The 17,894-nt window shown below is 51.4% G+C and overlaps 5 protein-coding genes across 5 annotated transcripts; all 5 read left to right on the top strand.

Annotated features, from left to right (window-relative positions):
* Window positions 1–215: 215 nt before the first annotated feature.
* On the top strand, window positions 216–3,818 carry V8C40DRAFT_255672 (mediator complex, subunit Med16). The gene is made up of 5 exons (XM_083218103.1): window positions 216–634; window positions 700–1,054; window positions 1,110–1,365; window positions 1,426–2,598; window positions 2,666–3,818. Exons 1-5 carry the CDS (start codon window positions 468–470, stop codon window positions 3,574–3,576), a joined length of 2,862 nt encoding a protein of 953 aa, XP_083069075.1. The 5' UTR covers window positions 216–467; the 3' UTR covers window positions 3,577–3,818.
* A 2,987-nt stretch (window positions 3,819–6,805) lies between these two features.
* V8C40DRAFT_111240 (uncharacterized protein) lies at window positions 6,806–10,870 on the top strand. The gene is made up of 2 exons (XM_083210794.1): window positions 6,806–7,596; window positions 7,792–10,870. The coding sequence occupies exons 1-2, from the start codon at window positions 6,899–6,901 to the stop codon at window positions 10,649–10,651; spliced, it is 3,558 nt and encodes a 1,185-aa protein (XP_083069074.1). The 5' UTR covers window positions 6,806–6,898; the 3' UTR covers window positions 10,652–10,870.
* Window positions 10,871–11,506: 636 nt separating this feature from the next.
* V8C40DRAFT_277472 (uncharacterized protein) lies at window positions 11,507–12,490 on the top strand (the record flags this gene model as incomplete). The annotated part of the gene is made up of 4 exons (XM_083220965.1): window positions 11,507–11,750; window positions 11,817–11,959; window positions 12,029–12,265; window positions 12,329–12,490. 4 exons carry the CDS (start codon window positions 11,507–11,509, stop codon window positions 12,488–12,490), a joined length of 786 nt encoding a protein of 261 aa, XP_083069073.1.
* A 354-nt stretch (window positions 12,491–12,844) lies between these two features.
* Window positions 12,845–15,749, top strand: V8C40DRAFT_111230 (DNA-directed DNA polymerase IV). The gene has a single exon (XM_083210793.1). It carries the CDS (start codon window positions 13,097–13,099, stop codon window positions 15,662–15,664), a length of 2,568 nt encoding a protein of 855 aa, XP_083069072.1. The 5' UTR covers window positions 12,845–13,096; the 3' UTR covers window positions 15,665–15,749.
* Window positions 15,750–16,252: 503 nt separating this feature from the next.
* On the top strand, window positions 16,253–17,847 carry V8C40DRAFT_255667 (Tim17/Tim22/Tim23/Pmp24 family protein). The gene is made up of 5 exons (XM_083218102.1): window positions 16,253–16,495; window positions 16,606–16,721; window positions 16,788–16,814; window positions 16,931–17,061; window positions 17,161–17,847. Exons 1-5 carry the CDS (start codon window positions 16,463–16,465, stop codon window positions 17,535–17,537), a joined length of 684 nt encoding a protein of 227 aa, XP_083069071.1. The 5' UTR covers window positions 16,253–16,462; the 3' UTR covers window positions 17,538–17,847.
* The last annotated feature ends 47 nt before the right edge of the window (window positions 17,848–17,894 follow it).

Below are 17,894 nucleotides of genomic sequence, written 5' to 3'. Positions count from 1 at the left end.
CGGCAAGGAACATCGGCAATGATAGTGTTATAATATATCGCCGAGGTAGTATAAAGTTGATACCTCATTAGAGGGCATATTAAGAAAATCCAGCTCTTGAATTCTAAGTTGATCCTATCTTCTCCAGGGTAGGCCCATTGTATGTGCCTAAGGTGGGCAGCAAGGCAGGTACAAATTCAATTATACCGACATTCATCCGACGCAGCACCAGCATCGCCTTCATCACTGAAACTTGGACCTTCATGTGAGTTTCATCCTGCTTATATGCATTTTCATATTGGCCGATTTCTTCTGCACCCGGGCATTTGCCTGTTAGAAACGCTTTTCCATGCCACGCACGTATAATAGACCGTCTCGTGTCCGTGAATCATAGCCACGCATTCTCAACGCGCCTCCGTAGGCAATTTGACCGCCCTAAGCCGTAGGCTCTTCGCTGGCCTTCGCTTGTGCATACACGCATCGTTCCAATGACGGAGGAAAAAATGCCCCTTATGCTGGATAACGCCGTCCCGGTCGATCTAAACGACGTGGATGATCTTTTTGGCGATGGCGTCGGCCTGTCGCTTCCCGATAGATCGCATGACAGGCCGCTTTCACTTAAGGTTGATGATGTGAGAAGCCGTGGCTGCTGCCAGTGCGTATCCGTATATCCCTTCTCCCATCGCTATGTCTATGGCTATGGCTGACAGAGAGCTTCAGGACTATAGCCTGGTCGAAATCCGGAACGGTTGCAGCTATCACGCCGGACGGCCAGTACTTGCAGCTCCGCTTCTTGCGATGCAATCCAGCTGACGGATCGTGGGACCTCAGCAAGCCGACGACATGTGAGCTTATCAAGGGATCTTCTGGCGTTCCCCTGGTTCACTTGGAGTGGGGGTCAACCAACGCCCCGGAGCTTGCAATCATTGATGCGGTGGGAAGAGTTGTTATAGTTAGCTTCTCAATATCTCTCAACCACCCTTTCATCACGAGGAAGTACGACACAGACTCCATCGACGATGCAAACGCTGTGGTAGGGGCACATTGGCTGGCAGTCGCGCCGCAGAACCAGCAGGTGAGCACGCCAGGTCTTGGTACTAAGACAACCCGAGGCACTGACTCTGTGAAAGAAATCGTATAACGTCATGTATGGGCCGGCTACTCGAAATGGCAATACCTACCAGTATGAAAGCTCATTTGTTCACGCCGGCGGGCCAAGTCACCCCCATTCATCAAAGAGTGCTTTGTTTTGCGTCACAATTAGCGGCATGCTGAAAATGTTCTGGTCGCAAAACAACAACCGGATGGAAGAGACTACGATGGAGCTCGAAAGTGTAAACTCACTGGACGAACTGGTCACGCATGCAGCTCTTGCTTCTGACAAGAGTAAGACTTGAGACTAATACCCTTCAGATTGACTGATGACTAGTGCTAACATCTTGATAGGATATCTGCTGGTTGCTGTTGCGACCTCATCAAAGCAGCTCAGACTGCTCAAAATAGAGATTCAATGGGGCGGCCCTGGTTCACAACCCGACAAAAACCCTCTGCCGCAGAACGCTCGACTTAGCCCTTCACTGGTCGAAAAACATCTCGCCGCTACGACGTGGCTGCAAACGGGGCCTGGGGACGCCAGCAATGACGCCTCCATGGCAGAGCTATCTCACTTGCACGTTCTCCCTTCCATCATTGATAATACAGGCAAGAGCACCGTCTCGCCCATGATTGTCGCCATCAGGACGCGCACGCCCACCTCAGGATCCTATCAAACGGCTCAAACCATTATTGACCGCTGGGAAGCGGTGAGTGAACAGCGACATAACCTTCACCCAGCCTTTGAGCAGCTGGGTAATCGAAGGAACAGCGAAGTCACAGAGCAGACGGCTTACACGCGGCTGCGAAAACTGGAGCCAATTACGATCAACAAGGTGTTGATCAGCTTTCAGCCCGCCCAATTCGGAAAACTCTTGGTTTTGACCATGTCTGACGGTACCGTTGAATACCGAGATCGATTTACATTTGAAGAAGTCTACGCGACAGAGGATACCAATAGAGTAATGAATTTACGTCAAGTGGGCTGGAACTTCAGCGAGGAAGGATCATGCCAGCAGGTTGCCTTTTCTCCAACTCACTGCTCCATGGTCCAGATGTCAGATGAAGGGAAGATCAAATGGTGCAAGCTGCAGTATCCGCTTGGTGACATTGGAAATTCCTACCAAGAGGTCCGTTACGGGGCGACAATAGCCGGCCTGACGGTGGCGGCTGCATCTGCCCTGTGGCATCAGGCCAATTATGACGACTTGCTCGCCATTGTAGCGCCGTATACATCCAAGAGACGGTTTATTCACGACTGGATCACTGAAATTATCAAGGTCCTCAAGATCCAAGTCGATTACTCTGAGGAACTTCACCATGATTTGCTTATGAGGAACACGCCGCTTCAGAGTTGCCTGAGCTTCATGAATAGCTTGGGGTTTAAAGGGGAGGCGCATCCCAGGACGTTTCAGGGCAAGTTTGCCATGATTGATCTCAATGTGCGCAACGTCGTTGTTCTCATCACCCTCGCAATCAACACACCTGTAACGGTGCGAGAGAAGATGAGTCCCCTGGATGAACATGGTAAGTTTTTATCTCTTCGTGCCCTGAGGCAAACCATTATTGTCGGAATACTGACATGCCACGATAGAGGTTGTAGAAGCATTAGCCGGCTGCGCCAAGTGGTCTCTAGATCTTCTGTCATGGCTCACCGACAGCCTTTTTACACTGATGAACGACAGTGAGTTCATAGCGCGGCTTGAGCCCAAGCGTTTTGGAGAGGTGACGCCATATCTTCAAAAACGAAATGACGTATCGCTGCACCTCTTGCTCTCATCATCAAGTAGGAGCTTTCTTATATGCGTCTGCCGCAGGATTGCCCATCTGGAATCTCTGAGCGAACGGGCGATAGAATTTTACCGAGGGCAGTCGGCGAACATGGACCAGACGGGCGTTCCCAAGATGTCTAATCCTAAGCTCCAGCAAGCATATCAGAAAATGCAGCATATTACGACAACTAGCCTTGTCAAAGTCGCTGATTTTGAGAAGCTGCTCAACGTCCTCGGCGGGGACGTCCGGCAGGCATACCAGGCGTTTCTTCCAAACATGATTAAAAGCTCAAGTCAAAACCCCCAGGGGAAGCAAATCGACCTGGCTGTCAAGGCAGCGCAAGTGCAGGTGGAGTTGAGCATGCTCTTAGCTGCAGGGCCGCCGGCACCCTTCTTGCCTGTCATTAAAAAGTTCTTTAGCAAAGAACTCCCTGCGTTCAGGGCCCTTTGCGACCCTTCAAAGCTCTTCTTTGCAAACTACGATCTCCTCGGCGTCCAAGATGACGAATCCAGCTTGGCGCGTAACGGTTCAAGATTTGTCTACGTCGACCTGTTCAAAAGGGTGGAGATGAAGCTTGGGGCTCAGCAATGGAGAAGATGCACCCGCTGTGCCTGTGTGATGGAAGACGTATTCGGGAGTCGTCCCGGGTACAGCTTCGTTTTGGGGCAACAGCGCAAATGTGCTTGCGGTGGGTTATGGGCATTGTTGCCAAAGGGAAAGCTGATGTTGTAAGACATGCTTGAACCATGTGAACTAGCCAAGGGCATTGGTATCTTGATGGGAATTGTTTACAACTGGCCATGGGATAAAAAAAAACATTCTGCTTATCGGACGAGCGGAATCTTAATCATTGGGGTTTGGAGTTTTACAGATGGAGTTTTGCCTGTTTGTCTGTATGGGGCTTCAGGCGAGAGGTAGATTGTTATTAATAGAAGGGCTACATATGTGTTTAATGTCAAGATGGTATTCTCAACATGGTAAACTGAACCAGTTCATGTCCTATCTCTTCTTGATGTACAATTAGCACCTTGGATTGGTACAGCCAGCCCCTATGCAATGTACTACTATCATCGGACGATACGGATTACATGCCACACTGGAGTGTACATGATAAATGCCTCTGTACGACTCGTGCACAAGGAAAAATGTCCCGCAACTGCCGAGAGAGGCGCAAGAGGTCATTTCAAGAGGCCCGATGTCTAACGGCGATCTGTGTAATCTACTGCGCATAAAGACTGGACGAGAACAGGTCTAGCACCATAACCTGGTGTCACATCGGCGCTCTTGGACTTACTCCATGGCTGATTTACAGAGCATCGGCGCTGTTGGGCTACTCGTAGTTCATGGCTGATATACAGAGCTAGACGCAAACTAGACGTGATCATCAGGACAAGATAAGATGAAGAGGCCAGCTGGAAGAGGAAGGGAGCAGCGGGCGTGCCGTCAGTGTGTGCCCGTTTTGAGTTGGTGATGTGACGGACTGGATGCCCCTTTTGGGGGTGATGAGATTAAATTGGTTGCCTGGGGATAGATGGAATCTGGGGGTTTTAATCTCGCAGGGTCCCTTTTTGGGTGTTCGATAGGCTTGTTTGTTCGCTCGCTGGAGATGATGCTGTTTGCTGGGGGATGGGATTTCAATGGTTCATGGTTGGCTCCAGAGGTAATCTTACTTTGGGGGACTATTTTGCCCAACTGGAACCAAAATGCTACCACCTGCGATACTAACCTTGCCTGAATAGACAACTACCAATCCCGACTAAAAGTCTTGTCATGACCAACAGGAGCTCGTAGGAGAGTTTGGACGGACAACGCCGCTGCAGGTTGACCTGATGGAGTGCTTAGTTGGGTAACTGGCGGGCTGAGAATAAGTGAGAATCCGGCCCTTCTCACGCCCAAAGAATTTACAAGTGGTCTGTATGCACCCTTTTCTTTCAGGGAGGAGGGAGCGTGTGTCAGGGGATCAGTACGAAATGCGTATCCAAGAGTAGATACCTAGTAGTTAATTACAAGCCTTTGCGTAAAGCTTTGGCTTCACGGAATATTATGTCGTCTCGAAATTGCGCACTGGCAAAATACTAAGCAATTACTGCCAACCACCATCTACTGAAGCTAAGGGGATGCGATCGCGCTGAGGCCACCAGGCGCGCAGTGAGATGCCTCGAACATGGAAGATGGCTTGATTTGCCCTGGTTGCTTTTAAGTGGATGTGGATGCCCTTGTGAAGATGATCAAATCAATTCCTGAGGTTCAGGTTGAAAAAAAAAAATTGGCCGGGGCGGCAAAGGCTGGAGTTTGTCCCAGCCAGTCGATTGTATGGCCCGCCACCGAAGGTGAGAAGCGAAAGGTAGCATTACCGCGGGCAACCAATTGAATCGATTGATCCCTTTCCGCGCGCCAATACACCGATGCAGCCAGGTACTAGTACTCGCCCTTATATTGCCTGAAGATTGATGCTTGTTGCATACACGCCATCGATTTGCTGACGGTTTCCTGCATTAACGCCGGGGAGGTTTGTAGGCGAGATAAGGCTCCCCCGTGGTATTTCACAAGTTGCAACATTGAACCATCAAATGTACACCTCATCCAATTGCAATTGACGACTTGAGAGTCGGTGCCCCATTCAGCATTTTGTCCGACTTGGTACCTGCATGCGTTGCAGCTAGTGGCTCATGCAAGACAGGGCGCTAAAACACCAGCCAAAACTCTGTGTCCCATTGGCACTTTACCTGGACGAGTATGTGCTTGAACTGGGAACCTAGAGAAACTCGAGGAGGTGGATCAGATTGCTTGCTTGCATGCCAGCTGCGTCCAATGTCGCTCCTTTATTGTGTTCGTTCGCACGCGCATTCGGCGCAAGGGGCGGCTGAAATTGATCCGGCTCGCCTATACTTGCTGTGCTGCACATATGGACCATAGAGGACATACAGGCCCCGCCGAATCCCCAGCTGTACCTGTACCTGTACCTGCATCCGTGAAGCCCCAACTGTTAGGTACCTGGACCTTATTGCTTCAATGTTTCGCGTCAAGTCAGGGCCTCTGGACAGCCAACGTTGAACTAGCGGCCGCTGTGTTCCCCTGGCCAAGGAGCGCTAGCGCAGGTACCAGGGCGAAATCATGGCCCTGGCTCAAGGAGCTCGCCAACGTGCGCAATTCGACTGGACCTCCTTATTTGCTTCTTGGAGCGCAACCTAGCGTAGAGAGACTGTGCTTGGAACATGCGAAAAGTGGCATCAGGCTGTGCACACTCGGCCAATTGGGCGTTTATTTTTGGCAAAATGCTTGATTGCGCGCTTCTGGTAGCCGAAATGCCCGTCAGCTCGGGCGATTGAGGGCTGGGCGCATACGTGCATATGCTATCTGATCAGCTGGCATCGTGAGATGACGGGTCGTTGATTGCTCGCCAATCAGGACGGAGGAGTGATGAGATAGAACATGAAGAGGCGCTAACAACGCTCATCCGTCCCATATCATATACTAGACCATACCTATTACAAAAGAAACCAAAAAGACCAGACGGAATGCAGTAAAGTAACTAGTAGAAAAGCAACGGTCCTCATCAGAACCAGAACCAGGGGGGTAGATTACCCAGGCACTACTCGTACTAAAGCAATCAATTGAAATGCAACCTCCACAAACCCTCGCCTGCCCCACAGCCTTGGATGCCTTTTTCGAGCCTCGCTTCTCCCCTTTCCCAGCAGCTTTTGGCTCACCGTCGCCGACTAAGACGGGCCTAACTCCAAATCCCCCCTCTTGCTCCGGGGCCCTACCACGAGTAGAGTTAGTGGCTCTGCTCTTTTCTTGGACCTGCGTCGTTGCCTCTCTTCGCCAACCGTCCCTTTCAGTCGATCCGATTCATGGGCAATTTTAACCTGCCACCGGCGTTAAGACTCGTGTCGTGAGCGTTGCTTTCTGGTGGCCGGCCCTCTCCAGCGCTGCTCTTCGTACCTCGCTTGCTGCCCATTTCCTTCGTATACGAGTACCAGTATAGGATTCTTGTCCGATCCGACAGCTAGCGCTCGTACTCTCGTACCCCCCACGACGGCTGTTCAATATCATGGACGTCGCATCGCAACCTGCCAGCGGGCCCGGAGCCATGGCGTCGATCCTGCCAGACTCTGATACACCATCTGCTTCATCTCGGGCCTCTCCACATCCATCGCCATTGCGGCATAGCACCATTCGCGAGGAATCAGACGACGAGGAAGACGACGAGTACTACAGGGACTACCAGGACGACTACCACCAGGACTACCAAAACGAGTACCACCAGGAGTACCACCAGGAGTACCAGCAACAAGGCTACCACCAGGACGGCCACCATCAACAAGACCACCATCATCTCCATCTCCAGACCGACGTCGACCCCGGAACATCTATTGCAACCACTGCAACCACCACCATTGCCGCGCCTGTTCCTCCGGCTGCCATTCGCACTAGCATCTCTGCCAGTCACAGCCGTTCCCAGACGCTCGACTACGTAGATACATCTGCTCCCACCGTCATCTCTCCGGTCGTCGCCTCCTCTCTTCCCTTTCGCTTCTCCGGTCCCATCAAGCGGAAGCCCGTGTCCAGCACCGCGGCGTCGTCCTCGCTTGTCACGCAGTATCTTGCCCAGGGCTCGCCTCGGGTTAACACCACCACCATCGAGCTGCCCAAGCCCGATCACAGATTCGCGCGGTCACCATCCGTCGACAGTCCCACCTTCTACGAGTACCCTGCCTCTGTCAAGGCCCCGGTGCAAGCTCCTCAACAGTGAGTATCTCTCCTCTGTCTCTCTCTCTTACACTCACACATACACACACACCTGCACACACCTCACCTCACCTCCCTCTTCTCTTGTTTCTCTCTCTTGTTTCCCATTACACACACCCCTGTCTAGAATAGAAGCAGACACATCGTGCCATTGTCCAAGTAAAGAGTGCAGAATCTAATTCGAATTCCCTCCAGAGACTCCCAATCCAGAACAGCGCCGGCGCCAAGCGACGACGAAACAGTCACTGCCTCCGGAAACAATTCCACCCACGGTGGGCCTTCTTTCGCTGAAACAGCTGACTCGGAGCTCTCTGATGTCCTGTCAGTGTACGACGATTTGCTCCCAGATCTGACACCCGACGGCACTCCCGACGGTGCTTCGGTCAAAGCTCACAACCACAACCACATCACGGACGCCACCTCCGACGTCGAGTCCATTTACGACGACGACAACTCAAATCCTCCTTCATCTCCCCCCATGTTAGCACCAATCAAGCACGCACCTCCGCATCTACGGCTAGAAAAAGTCGACCCCTCCGCAAGGACAGGTGAAGGGCCGGATACATACATAGACGACTCGCCACAGTCAGCAGCAATAGACGGGTCGCCCAAGCTGAACAAACCGTTACCGCGCTCACCAGGCGCAACCTCTCCACTGGCGTCTATTTTTGGTTGGGGAAATCCTTCACCTTCGGTCACGGATTTCTCGTCCCTCCCCTCCCCGTCTCCTTTGTCACCGACCGCTAAAGGCTCGGCCAATGACAACCGACGTTCAACGAACAGCTTATCATCCAGGCACACAAAGCCCAATGCAACATCAACTCTCGCCCAACAACGTGAATCGTTCTTCTCCACGCACTCACCACACATTTCCCAAAATACAGCCCTGGTCGACGAGATGGAAGAAGAGCTGAAAGCCATTAGCTCCGAGCTGGCTGCATCTATCCGCCGCGAGATTGACCTGGAAGACCTGGCTGACAGGCTCCAGGAGCAAATCAACAGCGGTCCCCAGCCAGCCGGCAGCAAGAGAACAAGTGACTACTTTTCCGACTCTGGCCATAGCACAGCCAAGCTAAGCGAGTTCGAATTGGGCCGAGAGGAAATCGAAAAGGTTCAGAGGAGGTCGGAGCAGGAGAAAGCTTCCCTTCGCCTTGAACTGACATCCAAACTACAAGAAGAGAGGGAAAAGCGGAAGGATCTCGACCAGAAGATTAGGCAGCTTCAAGAGAGAGCTTCTGAAGTGGACGTGGTCGAGATCAACAACATAGACGCCAGCGAGCGCATCAAGGAACTGGAGAACACATGCGAGGAACTGAGGCGGAAACTGTCAGAAGAGCGCCAATCCAAGGCCAACTTTGAAGACATTCTATCTGCCCTCAAGGGCCAGCTGCAGGAAGCCTCCGATGAGCGAGATAATCTCCGTGATGAGGTCGTTCCGGAGCTGAAGGCGCGAGTCGAAGGCCTGGAGACAGAGGCTGCCGAGTACGCTAATTTGACTTATGAGTCTTCCAGGATGCAACAGGAGCTTCACACCCTGAAGCGCGAGAACAGCTCACTGCGCAACTCCATGGCTGGCGGCTTGGAAGACTTGCCCACTAAGCGAATGTCAGTGATAGGCCTGTCAGGCCTTTCTGGCCTGGGGGGCTTGTCTAGGTCGAACTCAGTGGGACTTGGGCGCTCAAACTCGGTTGCAAACCCTCGAAACCGGGCACCTCCCCCAGTTGGTGGCCTCAAGAGAACCGATAGCTTCAAGGCTGCTACGCAGGGAGAGTCTAGAGATACTTTGCTTGAGCGATTGAAGGATGTGGAAGAGCAGCGTGATGCTCTTCACGGCGCTCTTAAAAGTCTCTTGGAACGACACGAGTTCCAAAACCGGGAGTACCAGAAGAAGATTCGCATGCTGGAGAATGAGCGCCAGCGACTCACGAATGTCTCGCCAAGAAAAGCCGGCTTCGAAAAGGACATGTCCAAGCTGCGGACGGAAATCAATCTCCTGCGACGACGCGCCGAAGACGCCCTCGAGCAGAAATGGCAGGTTGAAAAGGGCCTTGGCGGCCTGAAGATTGACCTTGACCGAGCTGAGGAAGAGATTCAGTCTCTCCGTGGTCTCCTCGAGGAGAACGATATTCTAATTCCTCCCTCCCTTGCTCGCCAGAGCAGCTCCAGCGACTCTGCACGAGAGCCCGTTACCTCCGAGTCTCTTCGAAACGCGTACACGGAGTTACAGGCTTCATACGCCGAGTCTCTAGAGCGCATCCGCCAGTTGGAAGCGGACTCTAGCTCTGACGAGGAGACTAGGGAGGCCATGGAACGCCTGGAGCGTTCACTCTCCGCCGCAGTTTTGGAGCGTGATGCAGCCAGGAGGGAGATTGACCAGCAAAAGATTCAGATCAATATCCTCGCGGCAAGTGATGCCGAATCAGTTGCAGCCGACAACACTCTGGCAGAGCAGCTCAAGGAGTCTGCCGAGCTCATCGAGCAGCTCACAGCTCAGGTTCGACAGCAGCTAGATACCAACTCCGAGCTTCGGGAGCGTCTGGAAGCTGCCGTCGCCAGGGGAGAGGCTGATCGCAAGACCAACTCGCAGCGCATTTCGGAGCTTCAGGAGCGTCTTCGTGTTCTGGAGGACCAGGTCGTTGCCGCCCAGACCGCATCAGAGGACCGCGTCGTCCGCCACGAAGAGGAAATTACCAGACTGCGTGAGGCGCACAATGAGCAGCTACGCCGCCTTCAGGCCGACCCCTCTGATCCCTCTGCGCACAAGTCCGGCCCTAAGCCGCTGCTGAGCACCAAACCCATCCCTGCCAAGAGCCTCGAGGAAGAGGCCGATATGAAGACGCTTCGGGCGCGTGTCCTTGAGCTTGAAAAGGCCCTTGCCGAAGCCGAGGACGAGATGCAAGAGGTCGTGGCTAAGATGAACATGGCTCAAGTAGAAGTCCTCAACCTCCAGGAGGACCGCGAAGCCGCAGTCCGGGAGACCAGGCGACTTGAACAGCTGCTCAAGAAGGAGCAGTCCAAGGCCGGCTTTGGCGGATTCTTTTCTGCCCGAAGCTGAGAGGCGTGATTTGACAAACGAGCCATGCTAAAGTCGCCCAGCGCTATTACCATAATACTAATTCGAGAGGTGGAATATATGGAATAAGTCAAACAGCATTCAGCGATTGGAGTTTGCTTTGCTTTGCATCTGCATGATGACGGCATTATTCTGACGCCTATAGAGTCGGCGGTTGTGTAAACTTGGGGTTTCTTTCTTTTCTTATCTTTTGAACAAGACGCATTCAAAATTACTGGCGCTTCAAGAAGCTATAAAGGAGTTTGGAGTATTTTTTTCTATCTTTGCGTGGGACACTTGGGAACAGTCCCAAAAAAGAAACCAGCTTTTACACATGTTTTATATACAACGCAACACCCTGGCTCGAAAAACTTGGAACAGTCTTGCATTACAACATACACCGTTGGAGAAACTGCATGGAAGGGATCTTATCTTGCATACTATCTAGAAATGCTTCTTCCTAATATTTGTTTTACTACTGCTTTAGCAGGCGTGCAGAAGGGAGGGGCGACGGATTGAATTGTGTACTTGTATATAGAAGTTAGTTTTGCAGTAATAGCAGATTGCAATGTGATTATTCGAAAAGAAAGTGCGTGCGATGCTACAAGATCTCAAGGTTCGTATTATCTCCTGCCGTCACGGGGTGACTTATATGTGGCATTCAACCTGGTGAACTCTCTCTCCCTTTTCTATCCTCTTCTTTTCGTCAGTTCATTCAACAACTATCGCTTATTGTCCAAACTATCACTTACTATCCAAACTATCGCTTGCTATCCAAGATATCGCTCATTCAAACTATAGTCTATCTTTTCCTGAATATTCTATCGGTCATCACTCCCTTGAAAAAGTGGTTTAATCATGTTATCAGCACAAGCTCACCTTGTCTTTTGGGCACTCTCCTTCATCTCTCTCCTAGCGCAGCCGCTCCGCCCTTCTCTCAAAGAGCATTTCGATACCAACGGCGAAGTACAAGGCGTCTTGGAGTGCGCAATCCTATGTTATTTCGTCTGGCTATGCCTTTTTATCATCGAATTCAGGACGCGGCCCTCTCCTTACCAGCTACCGCGCAAGCGCAAGCAAAAGCGGCAACCCCAGGCGAAGGGTTAGAGACGGATTCCTCAGATGGTTGGCAGCGTGACCTTGTGGAAGAGGGATTGGTTTTTTGAAGTTGGGACGGGGCTCATGTGTTGGGTTGTGGGTGATGCAGCGTTATGGGCGAGCGGTGTTAAGGATGAAGGGGTCAGGGGGAAGCTTGTGAGGGTGTTGGGGACGTATATGTATCTTGGGACGGTTGATCCAATTTGGCGCTACGTGAGTTTCTTTTCTTTTCCTCCTTGAAGTTGTTGGAATTGCTGATTCTGAACGACTTTGGGATAATAGCAGCTGAGGCACGACATGATGCTCTTTTCGAGGGCGGTGCCGGAGCTGATGATTCACAACGTGCTGGTTTCAACTGCATCCATTGGGGCGGTATCTTTCACAGTGGAAGTGGCAGCGTTTGTCTATACGGGGGAGCCACTGGACGTTCTCAAGTTTTGGTTTGAAGGCACGACGAGGATGCACCAGGTCTTGGTCTTGATGTTGCTTCTGACGCCTTTCGCGGACATTGCAGACACGGTACGAAGCAAAAGTTGATTTTCTTTGTTTGAGACAAGGCTGACTGACTCCGTGTGTGTGTAGCTCGTTTATTTGTATCTCAAGAGATATAACTACAAGCAGTACTTGAGGCAGATTGGGGAGTTGACTCGACTGAGGTCTCGGGCCATGATTTTAGAAAGATTGTGGGTGATGCTCTGGCTGTGGTGGATGTTCTCCGTGCTCAGGGTTTACGATATGCGATGAGCCGGGTGTAGTAGATGGCTGGAGATGCTATGTTGGGGACTTTTTTGAGCTGGATTGGTATTTGTTAGGGTTTACTAGCGAAGGTGATGATGTCTTCTTTTTTTGTATTGGTTAGATAGCGAGTATGACAGCGAATAACAATGAACATCATGGATTGATTCAATGACACTACGGAGTAAGTTGAAGAGATCTAGCACATGTGTTGCTACAGATGGATGGCTGAGGCGCTAATAGGCTCCAGGTCGTGTTTTAGGCGCTGTTGCCTAGGTAGGTAGTCCGCTGTAAGTGACACAGTCAGCAGCTCTACAAAAGGGCTCAGCTACTAGGTACCAAATTGATTCCGTGCACGATCAACCTTACTGAAACCTCAACACTATGTGAACGGATCAACTGGGCAAGCAATAGCCAAGAAATCGCTGCCAAACATTTGAACCTCGATGCTTTGATCTGGTTCTCTAATAATAACCGCTATCCTCTGCAGAACTCATGGTCCAAGGCACATGCGACCTCACAGACACCCATCCCCCTTCACGCTCCTTGGCGGCGTGTAAACGCAACAGCGCAAGCACAAGTGCAAGACTATCTACCTGTTAATTCACTTCCAAAATGGACGACATGGAATCCAAGACGGCTTATTTCAATCAACTCTCAACCTTGTCCTTCATAAATGATGGGATGCGCGATGACGACGCTTTCGATGCGCGCGAGGAGAGACAGAGAGAGCTTCACAGGGGCTTCTTTCAGCCTGCGCCCAGCTTACATGCCCCTGATCAACAAGACCAAACACAGGGACATGGACAAAAAACGCAGCAGGACCAACAACCTCAAAAGCAACAAGACAAACCTCTACCTGTGAAGTCAAGGCGGCTGCAGCATCTGACGCCACGAAAAGTTATCGCAGCGCCTCGACCTGAGTCTGGAAAAGTCATTAAGGGGACTGGACCGGGGAAGCCGAGGCCAAAGGGGCGGCTTGGCGCGCTGCTGGATGGCGTGACGGATGTTGTTCAAGAGACGCCTTCTGTGGATTTAGAAAAGAGAGGCAAAGAGGTGATTGTGATTGAAGATGGTCCCGAATTGCCTCGGACGTCAGCGTCGTTGAAAAGATCGTTGGAAAGTGCCTCTGAGGAATCATCATCACCGTCTGTTAATGTCAAAGCTGGGATGGCAACAAAGGCAGCACGTGGTAATAAGAGAGGGCGTGTTTCGGGACCGAATGTGCGTCCCGAGGCTGAGCAGATATTCAAGGGCTTGTCGTTCTTTTACATCCCGGACAATGACATTGCGCCGGCGAGGCGGTTGCGGATCAACAGAGCGAAGGAGTTTGGAGCGACATGGACGAGAGACCTGATGACGGCTACACATGTCGTGGTGGAGAAGAAGCTTGAGTACAAGGATGTTGAGAAGTTGTGGCTAAAGGATGGATTTGGTGGTCGAGCGCCGCCAAAGGTGGTTACTGAGGACTACCCTCTTGATTGCATACAGTTTCGTGCTATTGTGGATGCTAGCCAGCGCAAGTATCTTGTCAATGGCCAACCAGAGGGAGAGGAACAGGAAAAAGAGCCCGAGGTTCCTCTTCCTACTGCTGATTTCGGCGTCCAGGAGAAACCAAAGTCAAAATCGACAGTATGCTCGCTACCGCTGAAACCGCAGCAGCATAACAAAGCGAAGTGGGATTATGTTCCACCGAAAGGAACGCCTTCTCAGAGCGAGGAATCGTCACTAGGCAGTCGTGTGACAAGGAGCAGAACTGGAGCGGTGGCCGTAGACTCTCAACCTGTTGTGCTTGATTTGGAAGATGGTGGCGAGCCCAAGAACGACATATCGAACAGTGATACGGGCATAGAGAACCCTAGTTTGATGAAGGATGGTGGCAAAGGCAATACGCCATTATTGCAAGACGAGTTGTCAGACTACATCTTAATGCTGCAAGAATTTAAGGATTTACCGCTAGATATTGACGAGGAGGAGGATGTTCAGTCTCCGGGTAGCGAAGCGGAAGTTCCATTGGGTCGCGATCATCGTTCTGAATCGGAGACCGAATCACAGCGGACGAGGAGATCGTCCAGGAGGACTCGACCAACCAGCAAAGCAATAGCATTCGAAGACCGATTCGCTTGCAATAGAGCCGGGAGGAAAGATGCTAACCAAAACAATCCAAACGCACGCACTATTGAGATATTACAAAAGATGAACAGCTACTACGAAAGGGTCAACGACCATTGGCGGACAATTGCGTACCGAAAGGCCATCAGCATCTTGAAACAGCAGAGCGTCAAGATTACCACCGAAGAAGAAGCATATCGACTCCCCACCATCGGTCGCCGACTGGCGCAAAAGATTGAGGAGATTGTTACGACAGATAAGCTGAAGAGACTTGAATGTGCAGAGGAGGATCCTACAGACCACGCTTTGCAAACATTTTTGAAGATTTACGGCGTGGGAAACAAAATAGCAGAGCAGTGGATTGCGCAGGGCTGGAGAACACTCGAGGATGTAAAGCAGAATGTGAAGTTGACGCCTAGTCAGCTGATTGGCATGGAGCATTACGATGATTTGAACACTAGGATGCCGCGCAAAGAGGTGACTGCGCTGGGCGAGGTTGTCAAGAAGGCGGCAGCTCGGATCGATTCGGCGGCACAGCTCATTATTGGGGGCAGCTACCGCCGAGGCGCAGAGAGCTCTCACGACATCGATTTTATTGTGACGAAGCCGGGGACTGAGTCTGTGGCGGATCTCAAGACCTTTCTGAACAGCCTGTTAGACCAGCTGGAGAGAGACAAATTCTTGGTAGCTCGTCTGGCATCATCCCGAGCAAGCGGCGACGGCAGCAAATGGCACGGCTGCTGCGTACTACCCGAGATCAAGGGCCTCAACGACACAGACGGCGAATACCGGCCGATCTGGCGAAGAATCGATTTCCTGCTGGTCCCCGAGACAGAGCTGGGCGCGGCGCTGATTTACTTTACCGGCAACGACATCTTCAACCGCAGCATGCGGCTCTTGGCCTCTAAGAAGGGCATGCGGCTGAACCAGCGGGGACTGTATAGAGATGTGCTGAGGGGGCCGAATCGAGCAAAGATTACGGCGGGGGAGCTGGTGGAGAGTAGGGATGAGAAGAGGATATTTGAGATTTTGGGGGTGAAGTGGCGGGAGCCGTGGGAGAGGTGGTGTTGAAGTTGGATATTAATGGTTGGTTTGGTGTTCGATACGTTTCGAGCTTAGATATGCTGGACTTGAATATAGATGGCTGGAATGTTGGTTTTACGATACACCGTCGGAAGAGGGTACTCTGGATTTAATTCATCTTCTGATGTACATGATTTAATGTATAATGTCGTTTAGCTTTACGTACAAGTGATACCATACATACATACACGTGGTTGGATGATATGCAGAAAGTACCACGAGGAGAAGGAATCACATGTGAAAAAGCAAAAGCGTGGGGTAAAGACCTGGAGGTGGCGTCCCGTCCAAACATGATCAGTCCTCCAGAATGATCTGGCATCGGAGTCTACTAAGAGCTAAGCTTGCTCAGCTACAGGCGATTTCCCATCTTACAGCAGTCTCTAGCGGGCAGCTCCAGGGGACTTCTTTCCGCTCCACCCTTCCCCCAAAGAGTGACGTATTTGACGCTTCTGCTACGTCCGGGGTTCATAATCGGTTTCCCCATATTTATCTTATCGCGCCAAATCCCGACCGAGGCTCAAGTCATCAGCAGCCGACCGATCTGAGCTAAACCGAAACCCTTTTTCCTTTCTACATACGAAACGTTCAAACTCTCTTCCTCCCTCTCTAACTCTCGATCTTACTTTGCACAACTATTCGCAAAATTTCCCAATCCTCTTATTTCTCTATATATTCTTTCAGGTCTTTCTTCGTCCTCTTTTGTGCGCGGCTTGCGGAGGATTCTCGCGCTCCCTTTCTAGTGTCCGTGTTTGGTACATTGACACGGGCGTCGATAGCCGAGGCACCATGGCTGCCTCGTGGATGTTGGAAGAGTGGAAGGTATGGATAGCGATGCGATTCACCTCCCTTGAGATTTTCCCCTGCGATTGAGAAGAGGGGAAATGGAGAAAACAAAATGTCAATACGGCTGGCTCACTCTTTTGCAATAGGCGTTTTTGGAGGGCATCGTAGTAGACCCGACATACCATGACGTCTTGTCGCTGCTCAAGACGGCGCGCAACGGCGCAGTCTACGGGACGAAAGTGCGCTTTCCCCACGCGCTGGTGTAAGTTGTGAATGGTGCACGGAATGGATTCGGGATGGGATTGTGCTAATGTGTGTGATGCGACAGGATGATATTCCTCTTCCGGTCCGGAACGTACGTATTCCCTTATTAACGATCCCGACCCTGCTAGCGATGGCGATGGCGATGGCGAATCTATACAGGCGCACACATGTATGAATATCAGGTATTGACTTGAGTTTGGATGATAGGTTCCGAGAAAAGGCGTCATTAGTCTTTCGAGCAACGAAGAAGCATGCCACGAACCTGGCCAAGTTTGCTTCCATATACAAGATTACGATGTTGGCGCTGAAACGCTATGGCGCTACACCAGGCAAGGAGGGTATGATCTGTTTCTCTCCCATGCGTTCTTTTCTTATCATCCTCTCCATATCAATATCCCAACTTGTCAATCCCCCTACTTACACATTGCTGCGAACAGGCCCCTTCGACTCCTTCTTTGCCGGTCTCCTCGGCGGCTACATCGTCTTCGGCCAGCGCTCCAAGCGCTACGGCAAGATCTCGTCCGTCAACCAGCAGATTGTCATCTACATCTTCGCCCGCGTCGCCCTGGCCCTGGCGCGCATCGCCGTCAAGCCCGGCCACGGCCTGCCCGTCGTGTCGAGCGAGCCGCTGCACTCGCAAATCACCCACTACGCCTGGCCCGCGTTTGCGTCGCTGTCCTGGGGCATGGTCATGCTGCTGTTCAAGCATCACCCGGAGGACCTGCAGTCGAGTCTGAGGAGCAGCATGACTTATATCTACAAGGACTGCGACAGCTGGGATTCGCTGAGGACCTTGGTGTGGCATAACAAATAGAGCATGTGAACGTGGTCTTGTTTAGAGCGAGCTCTTTTTCTTGGATTTAACAGGTATACTGTCGGCGTTGATGTCTACTATAATTTTATTGTTTCATAGTGTTTTCTTGGAGGGCGTTTTTGCTATATGGATGTCTTGAGAGTGTTATAGCGGCAACAAATACATTGCATGAGGTGGAATTCAGAGGGAGAGAGGGAGCATTGGACAGGTGTTGGTCTTGGATGATCCCGGGATTCTTTGCATTATATACACAATTGAATGAATCCCAATCAACCATTTGTGAAAAGCCCCCCTTTTCCATGGTGCAAGCTGGCGTAGATCCATTAGTTGAGGCTGATCGGTTGGCAACTAGAGCCC

The sequence above is a fragment of the Trichoderma camerunense genome (genome assembly GCF_050948025.1).
Source record: "Trichoderma camerunense strain CBS 138272 chromosome Unknown V8C40scaffold_20, whole genome shotgun sequence".
NCBI classification, from domain to species: Eukaryota; Fungi; Ascomycota; class Sordariomycetes; order Hypocreales; family Hypocreaceae; genus Trichoderma; species Trichoderma camerunense.
The sequence above is the reverse complement of the archived record's forward strand: the minus strand, read 5'-3'. Positions and strand labels throughout refer to the sequence as shown.

Bases quoted from the DNA above. Each gene is read 5' to 3' on its own strand.
- V8C40DRAFT_111240 (XM_083210794.1), top strand. From the start codon at position 6,899: ATGGACGTCGCATCGCAACCTGCCAGCGGGCCCGGAGCCATGGCGTCG. The intron at 7,597-7,791 runs GTGAGTATCTCT...AATTCCCTCCAG, and splicing joins CCGGTGCAAGCTCCTCAACA to AGACTCCCAATCCAGAACAG.
- V8C40DRAFT_111230 (XM_083210793.1), top strand. From the start codon at position 13,097: ATGGACGACATGGAATCCAAGACGGCTTATTTCAATCAACTCTCAACC.
- V8C40DRAFT_255667 (XM_083218102.1), top strand. From the start codon at position 16,463: ATGGCTGCCTCGTGGATGTTGGAAGAGTGGAAG. The intron at 16,496-16,605 runs GTATGGATAGCG...CTTTTGCAATAG, and splicing joins GGATGTTGGAAGAGTGGAAG to GCGTTTTTGGAGGGCATCGT. The intron at 16,722-16,787 runs GTAAGTTGTGAA...GTGATGCGACAG, and splicing joins CGCTTTCCCCACGCGCTGGT to GATGATATTCCTCTTCCGGT.
- V8C40DRAFT_255672 (XM_083218103.1), top strand. From the start codon at position 468: ATGACGGAGGAAAAAATGCCCCTTATGCTGGATAACGCCGTCCCGGTC. The intron at 1,055-1,109 runs GTGAGCACGCCA...ACTCTGTGAAAG, and splicing joins TCGCGCCGCAGAACCAGCAG to AAATCGTATAACGTCATGTA. The intron at 2,599-2,665 runs GTAAGTTTTTAT...ATGCCACGATAG, and splicing joins GAGTCCCCTGGATGAACATG to AGGTTGTAGAAGCATTAGCC.